The sequence below is a fragment of the Epinephelus fuscoguttatus genome, linkage group LG5, assembly GCF_011397635.1.
Source record: "Epinephelus fuscoguttatus linkage group LG5, E.fuscoguttatus.final_Chr_v1".
Classification (NCBI taxonomy): domain Eukaryota; kingdom Metazoa; phylum Chordata; class Actinopteri; order Perciformes; family Serranidae; genus Epinephelus; species Epinephelus fuscoguttatus.
The window spans coordinates 23,574,742-23,592,767 of NC_064756.1; the positions used below are offsets into that span (position 1 = coordinate 23,574,742).

The window sequence follows — 18,026 nt, forward strand, 5'->3', positions numbered from 1 at the left end:
ATTTCCGCAACCCCTTCGCTGATGCATTAAATCCTACACACTGGATCTTTAACATCATGAGTCATTGCAACCCCTCATCCATGCCTGACCATGCCTGTTAAAACACTGATCACACTCAAATACAGCTGAAATTATTTCACGTTACTTCTTCTGTAATTAATTGTTTGAGTCACTTTTCCGAGCAAAATCGAAAATGTGCAGGTTTTAGCCTCCTCACTGAGAATATTATTCTTTGCAAACAGAATCCATTGACACTTCTGGACTTTTAGTTTTTCAAAAATAAACGCTTTTCACCAGGAAAAACAATTGCTTTCAATAATGATGTCATTAGCTGCTATCTATAATTCAAGCCTACAGGGTGAAAGAGTATAAGATCGAACTGCATATCGATGTGAATGCTGTGTACATACATAAATGAACTGTACTTCCTGTAACTTCAAAATAAATCGTGAAAAAAAGAGTTTCATGCAAAAATGTTTCTGAACCCAGAATGGTGCATAAAAGCCAGAGTAAAATCAAAAAAGCTTTGCATAGACATTTTAAATCACACTTAAGTTTTACTATAAACATGAATGAATCAAAATTTAATATGTACCAACATGGAACCATCTTTGTTTCAGGATTTACAGGACTCAAATTTAAAACAAGAGACGCTGTAATTCTTCCAGCACACACCTGACTGTCTCCCCCACGTCTGTCGAGGTGATCTGGTTTGGAGCATGAACGTGAAACAATTTGAAAATCAGACGCCCGGCTGAGGGGGTAAAATTAAAATTAGACTTGCAAATTAGCTATTGCTAGACAGATCTGACATCGGTATTATTATCATGACAAGCTGAGATTCTGTACAGTTCGAGGACATACAAAAAAAATGCTTCAGTGACTGAAAAACAAAAAATAAGTAATTGACAATATTAATATATTTATATTAATACCAACAAGGCTGTTATTTTTTATGTTCAAGTTCAGAACATTAACCATTTGTTTAAAATTGAGGGTAGTAGTCACTGTCTTGTGGGTAGTGTCCCGTAAGGTCGTCCGTCTCGTCTCCAGTCACCACCTCTCTTTTTTTTTTTCAACCCCCTTCGTGGCTCAGGATCTTTCCAGTTTCCTCCAGCACTACTCACCAGTTTCCAGGCAATCCGAAACACGGTGCTCACATGGAATGAAAAGAAAAATTCACAAGGAATCTACACAAAGAAAAAAAAGCTGCACGTAGCCTCTTTTTTCCCTGTATAAAAAAAATGTAGTATAACTGCGACCCGTTCCCCTCCCGACCTCTACTCCAAGACATTGTTACCCTCCGAAAAATCATACAGAATACAGTACATCACGTTTTGTTTAACTTCACTTGAACTGCAAAACGAGAGGGCGGGGAACAGAAATAAGAATTTACCAAGTCTACACTGAATATGATTCTCTGTGGATCCACACAGAAATCAGAGGGAACAGTTGAACTGCATTTTTTTTGTTGTGGCGTTCATGACAGCTAAACGACGACTCCCCTCCCTGCCTAAATTTCCACAAGTCCTCTTTCGCCCCAGCAGCGAGGGCCAGTGAGGCAGATAAGGATGGGTCTTGCTTTAATCGTTCTTTTTCTCCTCCTGTGGTTTGTCTGTGATGGCGGCAGCTGCGGCAGGAGCAGCGTCTGCCGCTGCCGTGTTGTTCGGGATGTGGTCCACTCCGCTGGTGCCAAACTCGTTGACCCTGTTGGGATCCACCCGATAGATCCAGCGCTGGTAAAGATAGATGAAGAACACCACGTCTGCGGGAGAGGGAACGGGTTAGGCCAGTGAGAAATAAGTATAACTTAAATACATTATTCCAGTGTTATTATATTATTATTCCCCCTTTTATGATCAAGCACAAGCCCACCTAGTTATAGCTGATAAATCTTTAAATCCAAAACAAACAATTAGCTCGGTAAAAATGCATATGTTACCTATATGCTAACATATGGGAGGGATGGAAAGATTCCTATGTTTACAGCTTTGGGCTGATGACATCACTGGGCAGCTTGAGATGGTTGTATGATTGCACAGTTGAAAAAGTGTTAAGCTTTTGGAAAATTAGGCAATTTTCTCCTCAAATCCTCTCACTGAATATACTTTCTTCTTCCCTGTATGTTTGTACCACTGTTTATCTGCTGTTATTATTTACCTATCTTTTATTTTGTTTTGCTTTGGAAAGAGGTGGCATGTGAGTCACTAATGCGGATATGAAAATCAACTGAGCATTCTGTAAAACCCAACTTCCAGTTAACCAGCCGCTAGCCAGCCAGCTCTAGGTTTTCAAATGTAAACAGCAGTAAACATCCAATGAAGACGGAGAAAAATGGGCACCAGCTGAACAAGCATCCTGTTAGCCATTGTACAGTCGATGGAAATTAACTGGAAAACCTCTGACTCATCTGATTCCCACGGGATATCAGGAACTGTAATATCCTTTGATTCATCGAAATTTGGCTAAATCCTGGACAGTGCCTTTCAACCAGGTGACTCTTTTTCTATATGCTAATCTGACAGAGCGGAGGACTATGGCAACAGAGGGAGAGGAAGCATGTGCTTTCTGTGGGCAGAAAGGACAGGAGGACTGATAGTGTCTGATGTCTGTGTTCTTTATTCTTTCTAAACTTCACTCAGTACTGCGATGTCAGGAATATGATTTGTTTTATTGATATTTTTATTTTGTTTCCAGTTAGATATTAAGTTTATATTGTGACTTTGCTGTTTTAATATTAATGTTGCTGCTCTAGAAATAACATTTAGTTATAAAATATTCAGTTGTGATTCCTGTTGTGAATTTCTTTTTAAAAAATAACTCATTGTAAATGTTACACTATTAGTTCTCTGAGAATCTCTTTCACATACGAGCAAAAATTGGTATTGTAACAGAAAAATCTCCAGTCAAATCGATATCGAATTGAATCGGAAATTGAATCAAATCGATACCCCTTGAATCGAAATGGAATCAAGTAAGGGAATCATCAGTGGCGATACCCAGCCCTTGCACGCACACACACATGCACATACACACAGGTGAGCACACTCCGACCAGCGGACAGAGAGCATGCGTTGGAAAATATGTCGCATCAACCACCCAAATAGCAGACAAAAATATATCTGCATTTTTTAAACGCTCCCAGGGTGGTGAAGATGGTGAAGTAGAAATGTTCTAATGTTTAGTCCAATGTACAGTTCAAATAATTGTTGAGTAGTTATATTGACTGCTGTCATTAAACACATGAACACCATGATTCCTTTAAGTGTTTGTGTCTGTGTCCGTCTGATACTGTGACGGACATCGAAGGCTGATGGTGATTTTGACAGTTACGTTGACAGTTGGGTTCAGGAAATCAAACACAATGCCATGAGTAACAGCGAGTGTCAATGTGTTAAAGGCAAAACAGGAAGGCCGCAAAGAAGGACTGCCTTTCCTTTAAACAAACAACCAATGTGTCTGTCCATCTACTTTAGCTGCCACCATTCTGGGAAATGATTTAAACCTGAAACCACCAAGCTGCAGTCTCAAAACGGCTTCTTTAAGGACGTTCCCACAGGCTGTTCCAGGTGAATATCTAACTTTTCCCTGATCCTGGTAAATTAACAATAACTACAACATCTAGATGAGGGACAACGTACCATCTCTGAGGCATCCTATCCTGTACATCATGGGCATCTTGATGACAAAGGCAAACAGGTCATCAATAAAAGTATTGAGAGCCTTGTAGGTGAGCATCCTCCATGGGAGGTGGGCCACAGACTTCATTTTGTAGTTGATGAATAGCTGCGGCGTCATTGTAATGAAACCTGAAAACAAGAAACAGAGAGAGACAGAAGGAAATATAAACAATTATACACAGGAGGCCGTAAATTAGCAGGCAACGTGGCCGAGTGAAGTCTATTAATACACAGCACATTAGCAGAGGCTGTTGGGAATTGGATACGTAACCATGATGCAAGTGTGAAAACATTGGCTGTATGTACATCCACTTAGAGACAGGATAATTAAGACAGACAATAATAATAATAATAATAACTAGCTTTGTCTCTGGCCTGTAAAAATAGATTTACATAAACAGGAACAAAACTGTTGGACACAATATGTCAGTAGAGAGTTAAATCAATGATACAGAGAATAAATATGGTGATAGTTCCAGAGAGAGCGCTAACAATGAGTGTAAGGTAAAATGTTGACTTTGAATTGACACTGTATATTCGGATTAACTAACAAAGCCATGGAAAAAGTGTCTGTGCTGCTTCATCTAAAGCCTCTTTCACATATAGTCTCCAGTATATTACTAGGATAACCTTTAAGGCACCACTGGTGATTTTCACTGTCACACATGCTCTATATTCAGAAACATTCCCCATCTTGTGCCTTTTCATACATGTCATGGCTATGCCTGAATGGATGAGGCAAGAGACGGTCCAGGAGATGGCGGTAATGCAACACTTATTGATGTAAACCGCCACAACACTCATCAGAAGAAGAAGGAGGAAGGTCAGGAAGGTAACTTGACAGTTATCAAATCACCAATGAAAGCATTGGCGTAAATGCTAAAGAAGTTGCAGATTCAAATACATCATCAGCAGAGTCTTGTGACTGGAAGCTTGCTCCACATGAAAATAATCCTTTACACGCTTGCTCCTGCAATGTTACTGCTTTCATTTGCAACAAAGCTTTTCCCTGAAATGTGGGAAAGTGGCGTGACAGATTCCCCTGAATATTGATCCCTGCTGCTCCCATTGTCACATGACCCCACGCTGGAAATGTTCCTTAACGTTTTAGGCATATACTGCATGTGTGAAAAGGGCTTAAAATGATTACCCATGCTAACAAAATCTGTTAGGATACAATCAACTTGTATATAACAACAGTTTTTTTCACTTCTGTTCATTAGTTACTTGTTTCATATCCTAAAAATTAATTTTTACTGACTCAATTCCAACCGTGACAGCCTCCTGCAATAATTTCTTTCTTTCTTCCCCTGTAAACTGTACTTTTATGACGCTCAATTTAAAAGGCTCTTAAAAAGGCCTAAACAGAGATATTAAAATACATAAATATTTTTGATTTATAGGTAATAACCTGCTGTGCACAGCATTCACTGCATCACTTAATGCACATTAGCTAATTCGTGGGCAGTTACACTGGTAAATTTTCTCCTTTTCACAGTTATGCTACATGTTTTTTTTTTTCACCATTACAGTACATTAAGTCCCCTTTAGGTGCGATTAGCTTGTGCATAAATTTCCACCACCTGACATTTAATAAAAATGTTCCTCTGAGACAAACAAGACACACAAGACAAAACAATAAGTAATAGAGAGGAGTGTATAAATGTTTCGGATATACTTACCAAAGGTTAACAAGAAGCCATAGAGCATGCTGAGTACCCATGAGTACCAGCCTTTGTGCTCTACATACAATAAACTGTAGACCGCATAGCAGCCAAACAGAGGGTAGAGCAGCCACGACAAGTACTTGAAAGCCATCTGTTCACAGCACAAGAGAGAAAAGGTTTAATCAGACACAGTAAGTAATGAGAAATTCAGCGTGTCTATAGGTGTCAGACACTTAAAGTTAATGCCTTTTAAGACATTCTCAAGATCATTTTTAACCATTTCTTGGACAAATCATTCTTTGCTTATTCATGCCATTCAAATTTAGTGCCGTGCAAAGGTAGGTTTATGTCAGAATATGGTTATTGGAGTAAATGAATTAATTAAAAGTATAAAGTAAAGACAGCCTTAGGTTCAGTGTTACGGTAAAAGATTTGAAACATCAGAAATGTGGACATTGATGTAGAAAGGCTCGACTTATTTTGCCAAAATAAAATTAAAAGATGGATAAATGAAATTAGGTATGTTTGTGGCAATTAAGACCTCAAAAGTTCAAATTTAAGACCTGTTACTTATTAAGGACCTACAGACACCTTGCACATGTACTTAAATATAAAATATATAGGTTGGATTTAACTCACATCGTCGTAGATTTTGGTTGAAGACTCCACATATGTTGACTTGTCTTTGAATACCAATCTTGGCAACACCCCTGCGATTTTGTTCTCTCTGTCCAACTAGAGAAAAACACACAGGTGGTTACTGGAATATGGTAATAATGCCACAACAGAAAGTAGAGATGCAAAACAGAATGTGCAAATACAACAGGTTAGCTTTTGGATAACAAAAGGAAAAACATGTGAGGCATATTATCATCAAATGTAATGTTAGTTTTAAAGTAGTAGTAATATCCTCTAGCAGAGGATATTACTGGTCATCTAACCAAACATCTTCTTTACACATTGGCTAGTAAATATAATATTTTTTAAGGAGAAAGGGCAGAAGCCAAAAAAGTACAGGCTCAAAAGGACACTTGTAAAAAGTTGCACTGACTTACCCTGACATCCATGACCTTGGTGATTTTCCACAGATCAATAAGAAGGCCGATGAACACGCTAACCTGCACCACAAAGTTAGTTTCATTGTCCAGGATGTACAGCAGCACCACCAGAGACTGAAAGACTCCAAATATGATGGAGCGCACAGAGAGGCCTTCCAGAGACTGTCTGCTGTTCCAGAACTGGATATCTGAGGAGGAGATGGCACGAGTTGAGGCCAAAACACAATGTAACCCATTTCTTGTTGTTAAGCCCTCACTACAGACGAGCTGTTTTGACCTTACCATTCTTGAAGGCAAGAAACTCAAAGATGCTGTGCACAATGGAGACAACAATGGTGAGTCCCAGCAAGTACGGGTTGGTTTCCAAAAGGGCCACCTGAACAAAGAGAGCATTTTTTTAATCTGAAGTTAGAGATGTAACATAATCTCAGTTTTTATCTTTGATCAGAACGTCCACAGGTTACATTTAGCTGCAGCAACACGACTAGAAAACTGCCCACACATTAGTTTTTGGAGAGAGAAAGGAAATTAAACATTCCCATCTCACTGCATCTAATTCTTTACTTCCTGTCTTTGTGACCCTTGATGTCTTACCTTAACAGAGTCTTGGTCCTCATCAGACTGCTCATAGGTGTCCTCAGGCAGGAAGTTCCACGGTGACCGTGCATTTTGGGCAGCGTACAGCTGCCAACGCCATAAGGATAGCGGGCAGTAGGCGAGGCGCAGTGGGAGTGTTTTCAGGGTGTCATTGATGGGATAGTAGTCCTTCTGAAGGTTCCAGTAGTCATTGAAGTACACAATGGGATAGTAGTCGCCACTTACTGCATCAAACTTAACATCTAGTGATAGAAGATGGTAACAAAGATGGTTTGACACAAAAAATAAGACTCATTAATCAGCTGTTGTAGCTGGGACCTTTAAAAGTGTACAGCACTGTGCAGTAAAGGGCAAAGACATGACAGGGAGGTACTTACGTTGATCGAGAGGGGGGGGAACAGAGCCTTTGACCCAGGCAGTGTGGTCATCTACCATGTTGATGGTGAGGTTGGGGTGCCAATGAGAGATAATCTCAACTGGACCGTGGCTCTCTGCTCGCTGTGAGTAAACATTTGATTGACATGTCAGTGATGAGCTGCAACACCATCTGCAAAAAGCATGTAGCTGCTATAATTAGCCCCAGATTAGCTACAACAGGTGTTTCTGTAAAATTAATCTGGAAATCAATGTCATGAAACGAGAATTAAACACTACTTTGTGATCATCAAGAACATCAATTCCACATCCATTATACACAGTGTATTATAGCCTGGCCGACCCTGGGTTTCTGAGGCTGATAATGACTTTGATATTTCTGAAAATCTGTGACAGAGAAGTCTGATAATGATACAACAAAAATTTAAATTTACCTCTATATGACACGATCAATATGGATTGGTGGTGTTATTGTGACGACAACATACAGTTAAAAATAAACTTGTCAGTGCTCTCTGGTGGACCAACTATGTAGTGTTGAAACCATTTCTAAATGACCTTAAACCTAGTTTAGCATCATCATTTTACTAATCAGATGACATATATACCATTTCTTACAAGTCTGAATGAGCTAATATCTGTGATACACTGGCCCAGCCAATTTATTACTATAGCTCTATAGTGTATAAAATAAGGATTAAAAGTAATAAGTAAAACAAAATATACTGACCTTGATCATTTCAGGATCTGCTTCTGTCTCTCCTGTTAGCAGATTCTTGGTCTTCATAAACTTTCTTCGCTTGAATTTATTCAGCACTGAAAGGGTAATCAAGTAGAGGTTAACACTTCAAATATATAATTCTATTACAGGGTTCCCACACAATTTTATCAATGAATTTTCAAAGCTTTCACATATTTTACCCCATTACTATGACTTCATTTCAGTCAATTCAGAATAGATGATGTTAGGCCTATATAGTGATTATAAAAATAACTAAAACAAGGAACGTACTCTGAGTAATGCCAGACATGTTTTGGGACTTTTATGAACATATTTTAAACAATAGCCAAAACAATGTATCATCAAAACTTCTCCAAAACCATTTCCAGCCCGTGAAAAGTTTCTTATTTAATAACTTTTTCAGGAATTTCATGACTGTGGGAACCCTGTCTTTGATTATAACCTTTGTTTATAGTTTACAGTCTGTATGTTTTCCACGTGTGCTTACTTCGTGTTGAATGAACTGTGGCCAGTCTGCGATACTGCCCCTTGCGTTTGGGGTCTGGGTGGAATCCACTTTTAGTGAAGTAGACGTGCATGTAAAGGGAACCATTATGCTGCACTTTCTGCAAGGACACACAAAACAGGAAGAAGTATTAGTTTCAGACAAATACACATCTGCATTACAAATCTGTCATGTTCGTTAATAACTCCTCCTTCCTGTTCTTCACCACTGTCTTCCTCATTTCCTCAACGAATACCCGTTTCCTCTCGCCATCCATCTACTGTCTGTCACCTCTCTCTCTTGCTGCATATCTCTCACATTTCACCTCCCCTACATCCTCAGTCATCCTCACCTCCGGGATGTCCATCTCCTTATAGTGCTCATAACAGCCGTCCCCACTCTCCCCAGTGGTCCAGTCTCCATAGACCAGGTCCCTGTGGAACCAGAACAGGGCTTCTGTATTGTTGAAGTCGGAGAACACCTCCTCCTGGGACACATACACGTACAGGTCCTGCAGGCATGGTGAGAAAATAAAGGTGTTTATGATATTACAGAGTCGGGGGAGAGCGAGCCAGCTGGTCTGAAAAGGTGAGATAAGACTGGTTTGCCGTCCAAATACTTGAGAGGATCACAGCGTGAGGGGTGTGTAAGAATGAACAGCTTCAATTCAATTAAAAAAACAGCTGGCCATGCAGATAAAGGGAATGGACGGAGGGAACGGGTGTGATACCATGAGGGTGTCCTTGGGGAACAGGTTCCTGCTAGGTACTCTGGGTGCCCCTGCTGGTGTGTTGGGGTCTGGAGTGGACGGCCCTCGACGGAACCAGCTGCTGATCGCCCAGATAATGAAAATTCTGGAGGAAACCAGAGTCAGAGGAAGAGAAAATTTAGTAAATAAGGAATTATACTCAAAGATAAGAGGGTAAACACAGATAAAAAATATAAAAAGAGAAGAGCAAGGGGTGATGAGTTAGATTAATATTTACATTTGTTTGTAAATGGACAAATGCTGCATATATTAACATAAAAAAACTTTAAGACAAAGTATTTCATTTTGATCTTTCCCTTGATATTGTGAAGAGCTGGTACAGGAGAGTGAAACCCCAAGGAGGCTAATCTGATGAAACAGTATCCAGTCAAACTGCATTACAGTCAATCTTTAAGAGAGACGCTTTTTCTTGCATCATAAATCAGTGACAATTCAAAAGAAACACACTTAGCAATGAAAGAAGAACAGAGTGCTCTGTGGCAAGCAAAGAAAACATTGCGAAATGTTAAAACAATATCAAGAACTGTTATGTTTTCTGTTATTTTTAGGCTTACTGCCAAACTTCCTTTGTGTGTTTTTAGTTTTGTTCAATGTAAACATCCCTCTTTGGTCGGTATGAGTAAAACTGACATACGAAGCATTTTCTATCTGATATCACAGTAAAAATTTGTTATGAAGGATTCTTTGTTAGACCTGTTTACTGTTAACTGCAGGCCCGTGGCTTGGTGTAGTGCAGACGGCACACCACACTCACAAAAAATTTACACACCCAGTTCAGACAAGATCTTGGATTCACATCCCTCAGTCCAAAGAGTTCAAAATAATCTGAAACCATGGCGTGAATTTTCGTGTTTTTTTTTACCAAAATCTCAGTCCTGCACAGACAAAGCTACTATGACAGATGTTAAAAGCTAAATTTAATCACAGCCAGGCAAACTGACCATAGCAAAACTCTGCAACTCGCTGACTCATTATTCACACTTTTGCATATGTGTAATTTTGTAAGTGATAGAAGGAAGCATTTTCATGTTGTTTTTATTGCAGCCCACATTTGTTTCAGCACCAAGAGATCAGTTACATTAGGTGTTGCAGCTTAAGGAGAATTGTGTAGCAATTATTTTTGTTGAATTGGCTGAATTATGGCAAATGATTAGTTTGAAATTGCATTTACAATCCTATGTCTAAGAGAGCAATTTTATATTACAACTGCTGGAAATAGGAATGTGCACTAATGGAGGATCATACACCAGATCAGGATACCTAAATGTGTTAAAATGTTAAATGCCAAAACTGGTATCTTCAATGGTTAATAACAAATGATGTTTTTAATCTAATAAATGGCCCAGTGCTTTCACTCCAGTGGCTGCAGTTTGGCTGGCAAAGTAACTGCAGTCAAAGTAGGTGCCAAAAAAGTACTGCTACCACCAGCTCCACACATGAGCATTTTTGGTGCAAAATAATGCTTGCCCCTGAGACACTGTGTGACTGTGTGACTAAAAAGCCCTGAAAACTACTGCAATCTACAAACACTAGGCAACTGACATCCAACGGTCAGGTAAGACTTACTGCAAAGTTCTTGCAGAGTAGCTAGATGCATCAGATCATAATCTCTGATTCTAAAAGAACCCAAAAATGCCATACACTGTTGATTTCTCTTACTTACTTTTGGTGTTGATGCTGTTTGCTTGTGTACATTTTTACCTGATGTATTTCTGTGGACCATATGTCATTAATAAAGTGAGTAGAAGTGATCAATGGTGAAGGATCTTTTTTTTTTTTTTTTTTTACTTCAGTCGGAAAGGAGCGCTTATGAACTGTCCTTCAAACAGCTCTCTAATTAGGGTTTACTTAATGTTCAGTGACTGTCCAGAGATCTGACCCTTGTCAACCCACCATGTCCAAGGAGAACCAATATACCCTTGTGAGTGTACCAACACAGACATCAAAATCCATTAATAAACTATTTGTCTTGTTTGTCTATGCTGCATTTTGCGCAGAAAAATATTAGGGAACAGATTTTTAAAAGGCCAAAATCAGGTCAAAGACAGACACATCTCTGCACAGAGATCTGGAGCAGAGTGGACCAGCTGAGCTGCACACAGCCTTCATATGCAGTGTGACACCACCATAATATATCACATCATGTATTTTAATTATTAAACCATAGTATCAAAGTAAGCTTTTATCTGTGGGCTGGCTCGCCCCTGTAAAGAAAGAGCCAGCCAGCCAGATTAAATGCCTAATAGAAAAACTCACCTGAAGAGGACTCCTTTAATGACCTGCCACGCATTAGGTGCTTGTTGCTGCTGCTGTTGTTGCTGCTGCTGAGGATCCTGTGCATTTTCAGCTGTCTGCACAGCCTGGCCATCTGTTGTTGCAGCGGTCCCATTGCTGCTCACCTACAACCATACAGACACACGGTCAGTGTGGCCAAGGAAAGGCATAATAATGGCGCAGACATGACATCACGTGATGGAGTATGCCATCAAACAAGAACAGCTTCACTGGCAGTAGAAAGGAGCCACTCATGTTCTCACTAATTCTCCCACTCATTATATCACAGGGTGATATAATGATACAATATAATCCAAAGGAGACTGATTCACCCTTGATCTACAGTCAAAACTAGGAGGATATAGTGCAGCTTTTAGGATTGATGGTGTAGATAAGGAGACAAATTCATCCAAGACTTTAACATGTTGACCTCACAAAACTGATTGACTGCCCAATGACCTTTGTGTTTTAAGCAAGTCATATACACAAATTTCAGATTTGCCGCTCCTTGATGTGAAGTAATATTGGCAAATACTTTTGTTTCACACAAAATTACAGCAGGGGATTTGCAAGGACATTTATAGTGTGCTTGGCACATAACACACATGGCAGATTTGAAATTTAATTTGCGACAATTTTATTAAGCAAATAAAAGATGAAATGCCAAATATTCTGTCACTCCAGCATCTCAAATATAAGAGGATCTGCTGTTTTGCTCTGGTTATACAATTGTAAATGGAATAGATTTGGGTTAAGAGTAGGCTTGTAAGACAAAGTTTCATTACAATACAATATTATATAATTTTTTGGACACAATACAATATTCGTTGCTATCACAAAGTCTGCAAAGATAAGATTTCAATTAAATTTAATGATGGGGGCTGGCCTGCGATCGGTACAAGATGATATCAGCAAAAATCCTCATTGTCTTTTTTTCTTGGCTGCTTGGCTGCCAGTTTCTGTCTGGCGCTCGGCCGCTAACACCGTTTGAATGTTTAGAGAGAGGTGCGCTTGGACGGCAATGGTGACATAGACGTGCCGTGGGAATTTCAAAATAGTTTTCACTTTGCATCAATAATATTGGATCGTTAACAGTGACTCAATATAATAGTCCAGACTGATGTGTCCTTACACCCCTAATTTAGACTGTTCTAGTCAGACGATACAAGGTCTTCGAAGACATAGCATACAGCTCTTGAGAACTGAGACGGGCATTTGTTTTTCATTTTCTGATGTTTTATAGACTTTTATAACACTTCATAAAATTTGATTGAATAAATATTAAACAGATTAACTGATAAAAAATAAACATGGTTGCAGTCTGGAGATGATTACAAATTACAGGACATATAAAGATGACGTACGACCTTTTATTTCCGAGCAAACAATACTAAATGATCAATCATGACTGATACTGACAGGCTACTATTTAATGCAATGACCATGACGTCTTGACCTCATAGAGCCTTCATATCATTCAAATACTAGCATGCATATTTGCATATTAAAGATCAGTTAAGTCTGCCATTATTTTGCTTCTGCATGTCCATGTCGCCCCGCTCACCCCTCCGGCCAGGCAACATTCTATTCAAGTGACACAATACACAAGCGCATGCCAAGTCATGAGACTCATTCACTATCTAAACGTCTAATCTCCCCCATTGTCACCAACACAAGGGAGACCAGAGACTGGCCTGTAGAAATAAACAGCACCTCAGGATAAAACATGTTTTCCGCTCAACAGGTTATTAAAGCGCTAAGAAGGCCAAGAAATGAGTGAACAGTGAGAATGTTTGTGATAAGCCAGTGGCCTAGCACCATCACAAACCCAATTTCAAGGCCATGAAATGGCTCAAAATAGAGCTTTTCATCCTGGATGCCATGTCCTGTTGTGTTAAAATAGACACAATGCTATTATCAGAGACATGGATCTCTGTCTCCTGGAGGGATCAACGTAGTAATCATTACAAAGACGGATCACCAATATGCTCAACAAGGGAAACAGGGTTATCTGTTCTGGCCCCAAGATAATAATTTACAATTTACACACCGTGAACAGGGATTAACAATTAACCACCTATTCAAGGTGCAGAGTAAATGCTTCACACTGGACGCGCGTGTCTGACAGAAAGGGGAGCACAGTTTCAGATAAGTCAGGCTTTCACAGAGAAGTGGAGATTGCTCTGGTAATGTTTATCACACATGGAGACAGTATCTCCTCCAGGAGGAAGCAAGTTAATATGCAATATAGGGCATATAAAAAAGGTTATAAAAGGCACGTCTGTCTTGAGTCTGTGTTAATGGTTAAAGCGCCTTCTGTCTGTGCTACAATGCTTGTTTGCCAACATTTAAGATGGTATTTTCACATTGAGGAGGACATTAAGTACAGGGAAAATTCAAATGGGTTTCATTTTAGACGTGAAAACACTGACTTCTTCATATATACCCAGCAGAAATACTGAATAAAAACTAAGAAAATAAAAAGCACTGGTAGCTACTCTGTGTTTTCCCTAGATTAACAGCACAGAAATTTGATTCACCCGAAGTGGGCCTCGAGAACATACAGTAACTGCTTCATCTAAAACTAATAGCGCATTTATCCTGACAGAGCTATTACTACATAAAAAGATACTAAGCGCATACTGTACTCTTGCCCTAGATACTGCTACTTGTGTTTTGCAATTAGATTTGATTAAAAGATCCAGGGATCCATTATCCTGAAAGCTAAATCCCACCATCTGTAGAAAACCCCAAAAATTCTTAAGCAATATATAACCACTGTTTTGAAGGTATGTCCAATGACTTACAAAACACTTATAGAAAGAAAAAAGCTCATATGTTGCAGGTTTCTGAAGTTGCTATTACTGTTGTTTTCCTCAGATGGTTGTGTTGTATGAGATGAATCTGGAAATTAGACCCGCAATGATTAATCAGATAGTTGACAACTATTAAATTAATCGCCAACTAATCAATTAGAGGATTTTTTTTTAAGGAGAAAAGTCAGAATTCTTTGATTTCTGCTTCTTGAGTGTGAATATTTTTTGGTTTCTTTATTCCTCTATAACAGGAAACTCAATCTCTTTGGGTTGTGGACAAAACAAGACATTTGCGGATATCGTCTTGCATCATTTTCTGACATTTTATAGACCAAACAATTATGGACTAATGGAGAAAACAATCGCCAGATTGACAATGAAAATAATCACCAGTTGCAGCCCCACTGGAAATACCTTAAAGCAGTATGTGTAGGTGAACAACCATCAGGGTTTTTCTGCAATGCTCAGATATTTACCTTAGCTTTAACTATGCTGGACTTAAATGTAATGAAAATGATATGACAGGCTGAATTTAGGCCAAGAATACCCTAGATACAAACTAAAACCATAAAAAGACACCAAGTCATCGACCAACATTGGTCAAATGACAGAAATTACTTGTGACCGTCTTTAATAGAGTTAAGGCATCAAATATTTGGGATCTGTCTGAGCATATCAGCATTTTGAATACTGAAATGCTTGGGTTTGTTTGGCTAAAGACTGACAGGCTTTGAATTAATCACAAGGCAGAGCAGTGGTTTGCCTCTGAAGACTGATGATTCACTGTGACCTCTGGTAACTTGTGACATTTGTCACTCTGGAAATCATTTCTAGCTGGTTACAAACTGTCCTACTTACCTCCAACGGGTGCCGTAAGATCAATTTAAGAGAATATTTCCAGAGTTAGACAGATGTGACGATGTCTGCGCGTGATTCACTTCACTTGTCACTGTTAACAAGATGAGCTGCCGGATAAACATTTGACATGAGACGTGTAAGTAAAGCCTTAAGTTTCCCCTGTAATGACTGTAGATAAAATGGCAGGTGACACGGTTTGACAGAAAATAAGAAATGTGTGTTAGCTGCTTGAGACTGGCCTGGTTAGTGAAGCCAAGCTGCGTTGTTCAGGTTCAGGCCTTGTGATAGCTAACTGACACATTGCAGCAGTCAGCTGGCTCACACCGACACACATGGACTCCGCTAATTATCTTGTCACTTTTGTGTCACTGTTCGTCTTCAGGTGAGATTTCACGGTTACCGCCGCTCTCACTCGGCACATCTGGTCGCCGACAGCCAGGCTTTCTCGTTAACGGCAGGAGGGGGTCGTTTTAAAACCAACCGGCACTGACAACGTCACTGAGGCTCGTGTAACGATCGGTAACACGTTAATATGTTAACGGTTTCTCACTCAATGCCCACACAGATAAAACAGTCGCCTTCCCGTGGACGTTAAAAGCACATAAGATTACAAGAGTGTCATTCATTTTACCTCGCCGTTGCTCACGGTAGCTTTAGTTGCTTCGCTCTCCTGCGTCGCCATCTTTCCTTGTCTCTATCGCGCACACACCACACCACACTGCTGCCTGGGAAACTGCGCTCCGTCTCGCGAGAGGACAGTTTGTAGCGTCATTGCAGTGACGTGCGTTCTTCAGGGGGAGTGATGAAAAAGAATGTGGGGCTGATAAATATTGTAAGATGCTTTTTGTGACAGGGCTGATGAAACAACATGAAACACCGTGCTTAGTCATGCATCTTTGGACGGGTAACTTAATAAAGCCAAAGATTTCTAAAAACTAAAAATGGAACCTCTAACTCCAGGCTGCTCTTATTAAATATCTGAAACAAGCTGCAACAACTTCCATAGACACATTTTCTGGCACGGAATCACCAATTTGCGGTGATAAAAAGTACCTTAGGCAAGGTAGACCTACTTCTGTACAATTTTATGGGATTTAACTATTTATATTTTACATTGCTGGAAACAAAATGCAAGCATGCTGCTTTTCAGAGGCAAATATTATCATATAAAGAAGTACACCTCAACCTCAAATAAATCTCAGCCATGGATGGATTCAGCAGGCCTACCGGGCACAAGCCCAGGGGCCCAATGTGTCAGGGGCCCTCCTTGGCCTTCACCTGCAAAAATTTCCCTCAAATGGACACATAGCCAGGAGGAGACTCAAAACGACCACGAAAATACACAAAAGACCACAAAGAGATGCAAAGCAACTACAAAAAGGGGCAAAACAACCACAGAGGCACAAAATGGCTACAAAAAGGGATAAAACAAGCAAAGAGAAACTCAAAATAACTACAAAGACACACAAAAGACCACAGAGAGATGCAAAGGAACTACAAAAAAGGACAAAACAATCACAAAGAGACACAGAATGACTATAAACAAAAAGATAAAACAACCATGAAGAGACGCAAAATGACTACAAAAACGGATATAACAACCACAGAGAGACTCAAAATGACCACAGAGACACAAAAGACCACAGAGAGATGCAAAGGAACTACAAAAAAGGACAAAACAATCATAGAGACACAAAATGGCAACAAAAAAGGATATAACAACCACAGAGACTCAAAATGACCAGAGACACAAATGACCACAGAGAGATGCAAAGGAACTACAAAAAGGATAGAACAACCACAAAGAGACACACAATGTTAAAAAAATACACAAAATTACCTAAACAACTACAAAGAGATGGAAGACATAAACAAACAAAAAAAGAGAGACAAAACCACTACAAAGCCTCTGTCTTGCTTCTGTGTAGGAAAGCTAGTGGGGCTTTTTGCATATCTGTGCCCAGGGGTCCATTGTCTCATAATGCGCCTATAACCTCAAACAGTTACAAAATGAATGCTGCCTACATGTTCATTCACTAGATATATCAATCCAACAAGATAATAACACTTGAAAAGGGCCATTCTGCCCTTGCAGTTTGATATCTGAATTATACTTTGCTGATAGTATGTCTGTAATATGAATATTCTGCATGTTGTAAATATTCACTGCAGCCTCCTGTCCTGTTATCTTGAATGCAGTGTTTCCAGACATTGTGTTTTCTTTCCTATTAAGGCATTCAAAGTTGTTCTCATTCATTTCTCAGCAAAAGAAGTAGTGTGGGTAATTGTTTTCCTTCACAATGTTTTGCATGCGTGCACTACAAATTTGTGGCATATTTTTTCATGGTCACATGCGGGCCTCTCTGTACCAGGGATAGACCGATATGGATTTTTTAGGGCCGATGCCAATACCGATTTTTTTCCATCACCCTTAGCCGATGACCGATTATGGACTGCCGATTTTCTTGAGCCAATATTTGGGGCCGATACTGCTTTTGCTCCCTCAATTTACATAAAAAAAATGACACAATGATAAATATTACAGGTCTCAAGTTTAAAATAAGAAACATTTATTGAACAGTAAAAAATACTAAAACAAGATGGAAAGTTGAGGTAGAACAGGTAGAATATTATTATTATTATTATTATTATTATACATTCAAATAAAAAAGAGTTCAGTGCTCTTAAATCTTCCAGTAATGTCTT

General features: G+C 39.4%; 1 protein-coding gene across 1 annotated transcript; it reads right to left on the reverse strand.

Moving 5' to 3' along the window:
* Window positions 1-537: 537 nt before the first annotated feature.
* Window positions 538-16,101, reverse strand: clptm1 (CLPTM1 regulator of GABA type A receptor forward trafficking). The gene is made up of 14 exons (XM_049577449.1): window positions 15,952-16,101; window positions 11,629-11,771; window positions 9,334-9,457; window positions 8,956-9,114; window positions 8,607-8,724; window positions 8,108-8,193; window positions 7,380-7,500; window positions 7,000-7,244; window positions 6,688-6,781; window positions 6,403-6,593; window positions 5,987-6,082; window positions 5,363-5,498; window positions 3,642-3,809; window positions 538-1,765 (listed from the first exon to the last, which is right to left on the reverse strand). Exons 1-14 carry the CDS (start codon window positions 16,000-16,002, stop codon window positions 1,584-1,586), a joined length of 1,914 nt encoding a protein of 637 aa, XP_049433406.1. The 5' UTR covers window positions 16,003-16,101; the 3' UTR covers window positions 538-1,583.
* Window positions 16,102-18,026: the final 1,925 nt, after the last annotated feature.

What these genes read in the sequence shown, in the direction of transcription:
- clptm1 (XM_049577449.1), bottom strand. Translation starts at nt 16,002, where the DNA reads ATGGCGACGCAGGAGAGCGAAGCAACTAAAGCTACCGTGAGCAACGGC. An exon ending in AGGACCAAGACTCTGTTAAG is followed by an intron (nt 6,782 to 6,999) that starts GTAAGACATCAA and finishes CTCTTTGTTCAG; the next exon opens with GTGGCCCTTTTGGAAACCAA. An exon ending in CCAAGGTCATGGATGTCAGG is followed by an intron (nt 6,083 to 6,402) that starts GTAAGTCAGTGC and finishes GTTTTTCTCTAG; the next exon opens with TTGGACAGAGAGAACAAAAT.